Source organism: Apium graveolens, chromosome 6 (assembly GCF_009905375.1).
Source record: "Apium graveolens cultivar Ventura chromosome 6, ASM990537v1, whole genome shotgun sequence".
Taxonomy (NCBI): domain Eukaryota; kingdom Viridiplantae; phylum Streptophyta; class Magnoliopsida; order Apiales; family Apiaceae; genus Apium; species Apium graveolens.
Window position 1 is genome coordinate 291,834,004 of NC_133652.1, and position 12,479 is coordinate 291,846,482.

Sequence of the window (12,479 nt, forward strand, 5' to 3'; positions counted from 1 at the left end):
AATAATATCTATTTTTGACTTATAAATCGACCGGTGATGTCAATATCAATCCCCCACATAACGTCTATCATTGCAAACCCCAACCATAATTAATTATAAACTGTGTGAACATACGTGGGTGTATATGATTGAACTGTTCAAAAGAGAGCATACGATTAAATTATTTGGGTCAGCCCTAGCCAAATGAGCTCCACCAGCTCACCGCCAGACGAACTTTTCAAATTTCTTCCCATGCAACCTTAATTGACAATATTGTAGTACTTGTATTCTCCACGCGTTCTACTCTTTTATACTACTTATTATCATCACTATAAATGCACAATCTTCCTTGCCAATAATCCTCACAATCAACTCATAACAACACATTAAAACTTACAAGCTCAAATGGATTCTTATCTTAACAAAGTCTCTCTGCTGGTGCTTCTTTTACTTGTAGCACCCTTGGCATTGGCACAGACTAGGGTCGGCTTTTATTCGACTTCTTGTCCTAAAGCCGAATCAATTGTTACAGCGACAGTTAATAAACATGTTAAGGCCAACACTGCTGTGGCTCCTGGATTGCTAAGAATGATCTTCCATGATTGCTTTGTTCATGGTTGCGATGCTTCGATTCTTATCGATGGCAGCAATGCTGAGAAAACAGCTCCACCAAATCTTCTGTTGAGAGGATATGAAGTCATTGATGATGCTAAAACACAACTAGAGGCAGCATGCCCTGGTGTAGTGTCTTGTGCTGATATTCTTGCTCTTGCTGGTCGTGACTCTACAGTTGCGGTAAGTTAATGTGCTATTTACAGTTACAAAAAACACTTATTTGTAAGGCGTATAAGCCTAATTGTAGAGTCACAAGAAACCTAAACTAGATATATTAGCATATATTTTCAAATGTTTCAAATGTTTACAGGATGTAAATTTGGCGATGTTGGGAAAACAGTGTTGGCGCCTCATTACTAATACTGATAGCTTGGTGGCTCGAGTGTACAAGGCAAAGTATTATACGAACTCAGATTTTATGGCAACATCACTAGGAAGTAGCCCCAGTTTTATTTAGCACAGTGTGCTAGAGGCAAGAAAATTTATTTCGGCAGGCTCGTATTGGAGAATTGGGACAGGGACTAAAATAAAAATTGTGGATCAACCATGGCTAAATGACAGGGACAATCCTTACATCTCCACTATTTCGGTCTCAGTAGCGGATCAAAATGTTGCCTCATTGTTCCTTCCTGGTACTAAAGAGTGGAATATGGACATTATCAGGGATACTTTTAACATTCGGGACCAACACTGCATTGAAAATACGAGGGTTAAAACAGAGTTGAACACAGACATATTATGCTGGAAGCTGGAGAACTCAGGTATATATTCAGTTAAATCCGCGTACAAGCTTATGCAAGAAATGAAAGGAGCATGGAATACAAATATAAACACTGACTTTTGGAAAAAAGTTTGGAATGCTAAATCTCCTCCTAAAGTTGTTAATTTGGTGTGGGGAGCTGCTACATGTTGCTTACCAACCAAGACGATGTTGCAGAGCAAACATGTCCAGATAGATAATTCGTGTTTAGTTTTCAATGAAGGGATTAAATCTATTCTGCATAGTCTTGTTCAATGCAAAGTGGCAGCTTCATGTTGGCATATATTCGACCCAAGTATCAACATAGAGGACACCCCGAATTTTACTGTATGGCTAGAGAGGACCCTTGCAAGTCAAACAATGCAGGACTGAGCTAGAACGATCACATTGTGTTGGTCAATTTGAAGGGCCGGAAATGACTGGGTTTGGAACAGAAAGAGATGGAAGTCAATCAAGATTGTAAAGAAAGCATGGGAGTATCTTTCACAGTGGACTCTTGCCCAAGATAGGAGACTTAGGGTACCTGTCAATCCTCCTGTTGCAGGAGATGGTGCCTTTTTCTGGGTAAAGCCACACCTAAATGAAGTAAAGATAACGGCTGACGCGGCAGGGTTGAAAGACCAGGGGGTTTCTGGTATAGGATTCATTGCACGGAACCATGAAGGCCGACTGTTACTAGCGAAAACCAGAAGCTTTATGGAGATCTTAAACCCAACTTTAGTCGAAGCTATAGCAGTTAGAGAGGCCTTGAGCTGGGCTAAAGAGAGAAACTGGAATATAGTCACAGTGGAAACTGATTGCCTAGTGGTGGTGCAGCTAATTAGAAGCGACACTTCTATGTGTTCCCGGCTGGGAAGGGTAATTGAAGACTGTCGACTACTACTCAAGCAGGCAAACAACATCAGGTTGTACTTCATTAAACGATCCGCGAATATGGCAGCTCATGAGTTAGCTCGGGTTGCACATATGTATCCTGATCGTGATCTTGATTGGAGGTCTATTCCAATCGATACTAGAAACTGTAATTTGCAAGAAAGTTTGGAGTAATAAAAATTCGCATTTTGTCAAAAAAATAAAATAATAAATGACTTATAAACGATAAGCAGACGATCGTAAATTAAGTAATTATGACTTAAAAATTAATAAGTGACTTATAAGCGATAAGCAGACAAGTGTTTGGATAATTTCACTTATGAATAAAAAATTACTTAAATGAACTAAAATAAATAACTTCTGAATATAATTATTTTAAATATTGAATTTTAAGTTTGTTTAACATTTGAAAATATATATTTTAAAACTAAAGTTAATAAAAAGCGAAAAGTTAAAATAAATTGGGAAATAGACGTCATTTCTAACATTAAATCTATCAATTTATAAATTATAAATTGAACTAAAAAATAAGATCGACAAAAACTCTTTAATCTGTTAGGAGATTATAAATGATAAGTAGACTTCTAAGTTTAGCCAAACAGATTGAAAGGAAAGTAAGTGTCCATCGGGGAAATTTTAAAATAAGTAACTTATAACTCAAACTGAATAAGTGATTAATAAGTGATTAATAAGTGATAAGTTGATAAATGTTTATAAGTTATACAAGTGTTTGGATAATTCAACTTATGAGTTAGAATTTTTTTTATTTAAATGAACTAAAATAAATAATTTTTAAATATAATTATCTTGATTCTTATATTTTAAGTTAGATTAACGTTTAAAAAAAATAAAACTAAAATTCATAAAAAAACGAAAAACAAAAATAAATTAAGAAAAATATGTCATTACTAACATTCAACTTATCAACTTATAAGTTGTAAATTCAACTTTTAAATCGGATCGATAAATATTCGTCAATAAATTATAACGGATTTATAAATCAATAAGTCGGGTTATCAGATTTGTAAAACGTGCCCTAAGATTGGTCCGGTAAGCAGTGAGATGCTTCATATAAACCAAGTAAACCTGGACACAGTGGTTAGGAAGTTTCCAAAACCACCTAAAAAGCAATTCGCGTTTCGCGACCCCACACGCATTCTATGGATTCTTGTTTTGAAAAAACCCGAGTCAACAGTTTCCACTTACTTTTTTCATGCACTGCATGCATGTACCCCCCCTCGGCCCTCTCTACCAACTTTGTGATTTAAAAAATATGATAATTACTTTCATTAACAGGAAATAAAACATCTTCATCGTTTTCAATACTCAAAATAATTGAATTAACCTTGCCAGAAAGTTCAATGTTTAACATCAAGCGATTCCCCTGCTTTTAAATGTGCGTTTCACACTTTATCCTTTTTTTTTAATTTGTCGTCCGGATCAACTTTCGCGCACCTCAACTAATCCGGAAGACTACTAACATATTGGTACCCATCAAATATTGTAATTTATATACTTCCGTGTCTTTTAGTGAATTCGAACTTATAATCTTGGAGTGATAAGTCCCTAAAGTCATATTTTAAACCAACTAGAACATCTGTGATGTGTTACACACTTTGTTTTGCCGTTCCCATCATTTTTAAATAAAGTCAATTTTCAATTAAGAAAATATCATAGCAGATAATAATATATAATATTCACTACCTTAGTAATTAATTTACGTCTAATTTATAAGATCAAAAATAGTCATGAGTGATTTTGTTGGATTCGTATTTATGAGTACTTTAATACAATGAAGTTTTTATATTTAATACTAATACGAAATTAAATATATTAAAAATCAAAAATATGCATTGTCAAACGTGTACAACACAAAGAGTAAACGTTTTTAGGGACGGAGGAGTACTTTCGTAAGAAGTTAAAAGAAAGTTAAAAGTTATAAAAAAATATAACATTGAAAAGATAAAGGGTTACTTTTCTAAACAACTTTGTAGAAAAATTTAACTTGGTTTAACAAGATATATTAGTTTATTAACCGACTTTATGTTACAGCAGATGAGCATTACTTTATTACATAAAAGCCAAAACTACTAGTTTAACACCACTGTTAAGAACTGTGTAATGCAAAAATTTAAGTTGGCCAGCTAGTTTTGAAATCAGCCGGATTTTAGACGCTTACCGATATTTTATTTTTAATTTTAGATATATATACAGATTTAAATAGGGGTAACGGCGGTGAAATATTTTGTTATATTATTCTTCAAAATTATTCGACTTGTTGATAAACTGGCCCGGAAATTTAAATATCAAATTTAAAAAAAAAAACAAATTGCAAAAAAAATCGAGTCCCATGCCATCTTGTGTAATGCAACTGTGTGAACATGAATTCAGTTGGTCTTGAATTTTCAATAGTTCGAATCAAACAATATGGGGCAGCCCTAGAGTGGACTCCAACTCAGCACACAACAAACTTTTGATTCTATTGCCATACATTGACCCTCGTAGTCTCCACACGTTTATCCATTTTTAGCACTTTCATTTCACTATAAATACATCTTCCACCTTTGCTTTAATACCCACAATCAACCTAACACACACACATTGCAAGCTATCTCAAATGGATTCTTTTCTTAACAAGTTTTCTCTACTAGTACTTATTCTCTTAGTTGCCACACCCTTGGCCTTAGCGCAAACTAAGGTCGGGTTTTATTCCAGGTCTTGCCCGAAAGCGGAATCGATTGTTCAGGCCACCGTTAAGAAACATGTTAAGTCCAATTCTGCTGTTGCTCCCGGATTGCTTAGAATGGTCTTCCATGATTGCTTTGTTCATGGTTGCGATGCCTCGATTCTTATCGATGGCAGCAATGCTGAGAAAACTGCTCCACCAAATCTTCTGTTGAGAGGCTATGATGTCATTGAAGACGCTAAGACACAGCTAGAGGCAGCATGCCCTGGCGTTGTTTCTTGTGCTGATATTCTGGCTCTTGCTGCTCGTGATGCTACAGTCGAAGTAAGATGAATTCAAATTCAAACACATATTGAACATTTATCGAGTAATATTAATATTGCTAAGCAATATAAGATCAAACTTTTATTCAGAAAAAAAAATTAAAAAAAAATTATAGAACTATACTTTCAATTCATCTTAAAATGCGTGTTGGACACTCTCTTAGAAACGATAATAATTGAGAGGGACGGAGAGAGTAGTTATTTAACTTTTGCTAATGTGTTTCATGCAGGTCGGTGCATTGACTTATAAAGTGCCAACAGGAAGGAGAGACGGACGAGTGTCATTAGCGTCTGATACATCAAATTTGCCGAGTTTCAGAGATTCGGTAACTGTCCAAAAAAAGAAATTTGCAGATGTTGGTCTGAGTGCTCAAGATCTTGTCACTCTTGTTGGTAAGCAATATTACATGCATGCAATATTCTGATTCTGCAAAAGACCATTATAGTACAGTCTAACTCAAACAATTTAAACATTTATATTGTAGGAGGACACACAATTGGAACAGTTGCTTGCCAATTCGTAAGCTACAGACTCTACAACTTCACCAACTCCGGAGGTGCTGATCCAACCATTGATCCCTCATTCCTTCCTACACTCCAATCTCTCTGTCCTCAAAACGGTGATGGAAACAAACGAATCGCTTTGGACTATGGAAGTGGCAACAATTTCGATCGTTCGTTCTTCAAGAATGTGCGCGATAATCGGGGAATTCTGGAGTCAGATCAAAGCTTATGGCAGGACAGTACAACAAGGAATTTTGCACAGAGGTTTATGGGTATTAGAGGCTTGGCTGGACTGACATTGAACTTGGAGTTTGGAAAATCCATGATTAAAATGACTAATATTGGGGTGAAAACTGGTACGGCCGGTGAAATTCGTAAAGTTTGTTCTAAAATCAATTAAAGTTAAGCTCTTATTTTCTAGTTATAGGATTATTTTGAAAACTTAAGGAGGCAGATGCAAAATAAGCCTGCAGTTGTATATCATTACGTAAAAGATGTTTGATTTACGATGTAAAACTGATAATAGTTTTAATTTGACACACCTGTTCTATTTTCACAATCTTGTTTTTTGATTTCACATATTTTATGTTTAGTAGTTAAATATGGATACTTAAGCTTAATGATCGTTAATTTTATATCAAACCATATAGGAAACCATGCTCTTTAATCTAATCATGATGTCTCAAAACTCTTCCTAAAACGATCTTCTCATACAACTAAAATGGCAATCAAAGAAAATGAGCACTCTCCCCTACGAAACTTTTGTATCCGTATTAGGCATGATCATGGGTAGACCTGGCAAAATGGGTCTGGATCCGAAGAAACCGAACCGAAATTTATGAAACCGAGATCCGATCCGAGATCTCCGAATTATACAATCCGATAATTATTCGAAAACCGATTTAAACCGATCCGAAAAATACCCGATCGAAAATTTAACCGAAAATGATCCGAAATACAAGATCTGATTATAACTTGGAACCGATTAAAACCGAATAATATATTACCCGAACCGAATATGACCCGAAATAAGCAAAATTTATACTTTAAACTATTTTATGTTTATGATAACATACTTATTTAATCATATTCTTTTGTAAAAATATATTACATTATATTAAAAATACTAAATTAAATAAAAAATATATTTTTAAAATCTCAAAAATTAAAAAAATAAATAAGTTATGATCCCAAAATATCCGAACCGAATTTAATCCGAACACAAATTTGTCCGATTTTAATCCGAATTTTATCCGATATATTAATCCGAATTAGACTCGAACCGAATCACATCCGATCCGATCCGAATGGTCTTCAAATATATCATAATCCGAAAGTAGATCTGATCCGAAATTGATCTGATCCAAAACCGAACCGGTTATCCGAATTTCCAGGTCTAATCATGGGGTCGTTTTGGAACTGTGGTGTGATATTTTTGATAAGATTCCAAAGCCCGTCTCAAACCCTAAACGAAAATTATTCTTTCTTTTACAAAATAATATTTCTTTCTTCACACCACGTATCTGCTTCCTATTTTCAAATCAAACTAGCATAACACACATCATTTTCTAAATTTTTTTAATACCATTTAAATATATTAATTAAAATTTTGATAATTTTTTTATTAATAAATATTGTATAACGTCTAAAATATATTTAACATTTATCAGTGTGTATGATATTACGTATCTGCTTCCTATTTTCAAAGTAAATTTGAGGACATTGTTTATAATTACCCACTTTGAAAATTGAGGTTATATTGAGGATGTTGGAGAAATTTTCAGTACATATCGAAGATGCGATGAATACGAGAAGGGTAGAAAAATGATGCAGCTAAGAATTGCAGCTAAGAATTGCAGCTAAGAATATATAATGGCATGAACACATCAATGGATTGCATGACCTTTCAAACTTGAAAGACCTAACAGTAGTTTTGAGTATCAAGATGTAGATTTTGCATGTTCATGCTCAAACATGCATTATCACCTTACTTTTAATTACTATTTATTTTAGCTCCGATTTATTTTTATTTTATTTTAGAATTTTCTATTACTGTATAAACAATATTAGGATGTAATATATGAAGAAAATATTTATTAAATCAAAAATTTCAAAAAAATCTTATTTTTCTCGTAAATTCAATGATTATTTCTTATGAATTCAAGAATTCTTAATTTCAGTAATTATTTCTTATGAATTCAGGAATTGTCTTTTGAATTAAATGTGTTTAAAAAATTGCGTAAATAAATTTTTTTACGAGAATTAATGCTTATTTTTTACGAATCCGTGTCGCCTCGTAGTCACACACATGACACGCTCGTAACTCATTTACTTCTCAATTATCAAATAAAGAAAAAAACTGATTTTTTTTTGTTTAGCCAAAAAAGATGAACAAACTTGTACTCCCTCAGTCTCTTCCAATTGTTTACATTTTTGGGTAAGTGTCCGGCACGTATTTTAAGGTGCGTAAAAAGTATAGTTATGTAACTTATTTTTACAATTTTCTTTTTCTGAATAAAAGTTGAATGTTTTAATTTTTATTTACTTTATATGCACCTTAAAATGCGTGTCGAATACTCTCTAAAAAATATAAATAATTGAAAAATATGGAGAAAGTAATAAATAAAAGATTGGTCATTGCAGACTGCAGTACCATGTTACTCCATATATCCTGACTACGTCAATATTGACTTATCTTTGCTCGATATATCCTGTCAGAATTGACTTTACCAACCCCATCCCGCTGTCTTTGCTTGCACCTTGCAAATCGCATTTGTCTTCCACTCCGCGGCCAATACAGCTACAAACCGTGCCGCGTCACATGTCGCAACCAAGCATTTAGGGTCTATTTGGCAAATCTTGGGTCAGCTTGTGTACGGGCTTATAAGTTTCTGATAAGCTCGTAAGTACTTATCTCGAACTGTTTGTCGACACAATTTATAATTCAAATTTATGATTTATAAGCTAATAAGTTGAATGTTAGTAACAACATATTTTTTCTCAACTTATTTTGAGTTTTCACTTTTTTATTAATTTTAGTTTTTAAATGTATGTTTTTAAATGTTAAGTTAATTTAAAAGTCATGAATTAAGATAATAATATTTAGAAATTATTTATTTTAGTTCATTTAAGTTAAAAAAAATCTGGCTTATAAGTAAAATTAACCAAACACTTACATAACTTATAAGTATTCATCTACTTATCACTTTTAAGTCACTTATTAATTTTAAGTTATAAGTTACTTATTTTAAGATTTCCCAATCGGATACCTTATAAGCAGCTTATTGGCTTATAAACATATAACAGCTTATTGACGAATGTTTGGCGACCCGACTTATAAGTTGAATATACAATTTATAAGCTGATAAGTTGAATGTTAGTAACGACGTACTTTTTCTTAACTTATTTTTCATTTTTTCATTTTTTTTCTCAATTTTTATTTTAAAATATATTTTTAAAATGTTAATCAAATTTGAAATATAAGAATTAAGATAATTATATTTAAAAATTATTTATTTTAGTTCATTTAAATAAAAAAAATCTGACTAATAAATTTAATTATCCAAATACTTGTATAACTTATAAGCATTTACCAATTTGTCACTTATCAGTCACTTATTCGATTTAAATCATAGGACGTGCACTTAAACATATATCAAAGAAAAATCCAAGTTCAAAAGAAATACAAAACATATATTGGAGCCCTGTCTTACCGCGCCTACACTGAGTTTAAAAGTGATTTTTGGTTTTAAATTAAATAGAAAAGGGATTTAAATAAAAATATTAGTTTTAAATAGAAAATAATATAATCTGATTACTTAAAAATGTGTGCTAAAAAGTGAAATAATTTAAAATTCAGTAGAAGCGGTATGTAGTACGTAGTAGTATTAATGTTTATTTCATAAACTGTAAAATATGTATAAAAAGTTTAGAAAAAACTAATACTGATAAATTTTGCTAATTTTGCTCCTAATTATTATACAGTCATGTTCCTAATAACATATCGTGAATGCAATTATGTACTCTGTAAAAAATATATGATGGTCATGAAATACTGAATAATATATTAAAGGCGTTCCAGCCGAGCTCGTATAGTGAAAATCCCCGTTATAAATATTTTGAACCGAGTTTCATATTTTGTTTTTTGATATCGTGATAAATTGTTTGTTTCTGTGTTAGCGTTTATAAATTGAACATATAATATAGCTTTATTTTCTGATGTTTTGTTTGGTTTAGAAATGGCCCTGTTTGTATAATATTAGAACTAACGATTTGTTGGTAATATGATGTTATGTTAGTTATGTACTGTATAAGTAGTTTTGATTTGTTTGGTGTGCATAAACGAGCTGAAAAACACTGATTTGAACTTGTTATGGTTTGCCGAAAAATGGAAATCTCACCAGAATCTGAAATTTTTCCATTTTTCCGGCGAGATTTTTTTTTAGTACAAGTAGTTAACATATGACGATATGTTCCGTCTTAAGTTCATAACATACGACAAAATATTTCGTCGTAAATAGATTTATTATTTTATTGAGTATGTGGGTCTCTACTTCCTAACTTGCGACGGAATTTTATCTTGTGACGAAAAAATGAACTTACTACTCGATCAGAAACGACGATTTTTTTCTGTCGTAAATGGCTCAATTACGACGATTTCAGTTAAAAAAATCGCATAAATGGCCATATTTATTGTAGTGTGTGTAAATATACATGCATTTTATTCTTATCAACTATCATATGTCAAATATTAACAATAATTTAGAACAGATATTTAACTCAATTGTTAGGTTATAAATTATGTGAGTCAAAATTATAAGTTATATTAATAAAAAAAATACTAACAACTACAGTATAATTTAATTTCCCATTTGTTGAATTACAGTCATCTGGTGATCTCATTGTAAACAGAAAAGGGAACTTCAAATCTCAGAATACAAGACACCGGATATTCTGAAACCCTAACAAACTCCCTCAAATCGCGCTTCAAGTCAAGATAAACTTATTTTCCATAATTTTTTATTTAGAGTAGAAATGTAGAATTATTAATGAATTACAAAACAAATAGAGTTGATTCATGAGCTGTTTTCAAGCTGACCTTCACCTTAAGCATTATTCCACCGAGTTGCTTCACATTAATATTTTAACCAAAAGAGTCCTATACAAATTTGGTATCATTTGACATTTATGTGTTTTTTTTATTTAAAATTTCCTTGTGCTCCAAGCTGAAATTGCTTGAAATAAATTTTGAATAACCCCGAGACCCATCTTTTCAAATTCTACAAATATATATTAGTTACTGATTACTAACTAATTAAGCACAGTCCAAATTATATATGTCATTTTTTATAGCGTATATGTTTTTATATTCTAATAAAATCACTATATAAGAATATACGGTAGGTGTTAAGTATATTAATACTCAGACTGACACCTCAGATCAGGAGGACAACAAAGATGCCTCACAACTTGACATGTGTCAAAGTCAAAGAACAGCTGGAATGGGTCAATGTACAGGAAAAAGAGTGGGAAAGTTTGTTAAATGAAAGAGAGAATCACTTTCAGATATAAGAACACACAAGTTGTATCATAGCGTTAGTTCTTCTTTTTTCTCTGCAACTTCTCTATAACAATGAGTCTTCAATTCATCTTCTTCTTGAATAATACTTGATAATTTTCTCTTTAGTATTAAGTTTCATTGCTTGTATCATGGCATCAGAGCAGAGCCTGTGAAATCTTGCTTAAGTGTTTTGTTAGGAAAATATGTGCATTAGTTTGATGATATGTTTAACAAAACACTTAAGTAGAAATTCAGTGTCTGTAGCCTCAACGGATAAGACCACTTTGGCTATCCGTTGATGGTGTAGCTTTACTTAGAAATAAGTCTAGTGTTGTAGCATATTTCAGTCTCTGTATTTAAGATGTAATTCTTAGAAGTTGAGAGAAACTATGAGTCATGTTGACTACTAGAAGATATGCAGATAGGAAGGCCAATTGTAAATATTTCATGCCTTGTAATTTTGTATAAATGAAGTGGTATCAACGGATGACTTAAAGACCTTCAACGGATGAGAAGCTAAGCTTCAACGGATGTCTCTAAAGCTTCAACGGATAACATCCTTCAACGGATGAGAGCATCAATGGATGAAAGCTTCAACGGATAACATCCTTCAACGGATGAGTGTATCAACGGATGAAAGCTTCAACGGATGTTCTGATTAACCGTTGATAAGTGGTAGTTGTACCTACAAACAGAGGCACGTGGGTGAACAGAGATAACTGAAATATGGAAGACTAATTTCAGGAACATCAGAAAAAGCAGCCGTTCTACTCTAGTATAAAGAGACATTAAGTCAACAAAGTACTGGAGTGAACTGGAGAAGAAACAGGTGGAGATATCACTTTATTATTTTATTATATCATTGTCTTCACTTGTAAACTTGGTAATATATAAACCAAGTAGTAGCTAGTAATTAGATAAGAATTTTTCCAGAGCTGTTTAGAAAAATCTTGAGAGAAAAATTATCTAGTTTGTACTAGGACGCAGCTGTGATCAAATTCTTAGATCACAGAATTTCTGAAATACCATCTCTGGTGGAACAACAAATCCACCAGAAAAGTTTTTAAGTTCTGCTGTGTTATTTTCATAAGTGTTTGAATATATATCTGTCTGTATCAGCTTAAAGCAATTCACACACTTGTTCATCTTGAACACACAGTCCTTAAAACTGCTCAAAAC

At 32.4% G+C, this 12,479-nt stretch overlaps 2 protein-coding genes across 2 annotated transcripts in view; both read left to right on the forward strand.

Moving 5' to 3' along the window:
* Positions 1 to 323: 323 nt before the first annotated feature.
* LOC141668248 (peroxidase N1-like) overlaps positions 324 to 12,479 on the forward strand; it is a 32,317-nt gene continuing 20,161 nt past the window's right edge. Inside the window, exon 1 of the mRNA XM_074475034.1 lies at positions 324 to 774. Within this exon, the coding sequence (XP_074331135.1) occupies positions 385 to 774 (390 nt within the window). The 5' untranslated portion in view covers positions 324 to 384. The remainder of the gene's footprint in view (positions 775 to 12,479) is intronic.
* On the forward strand, positions 4,794 to 6,299 carry LOC141668246 (peroxidase N1-like). The gene is made up of 3 exons (XM_074475032.1): positions 4,794 to 5,237; positions 5,467 to 5,629; positions 5,722 to 6,299. The coding sequence occupies exons 1-3, from the start codon at positions 4,845 to 4,847 to the stop codon at positions 6,138 to 6,140; spliced, it is 975 nt and encodes a 324-aa protein (XP_074331133.1). The 5' UTR covers positions 4,794 to 4,844; the 3' UTR covers positions 6,141 to 6,299.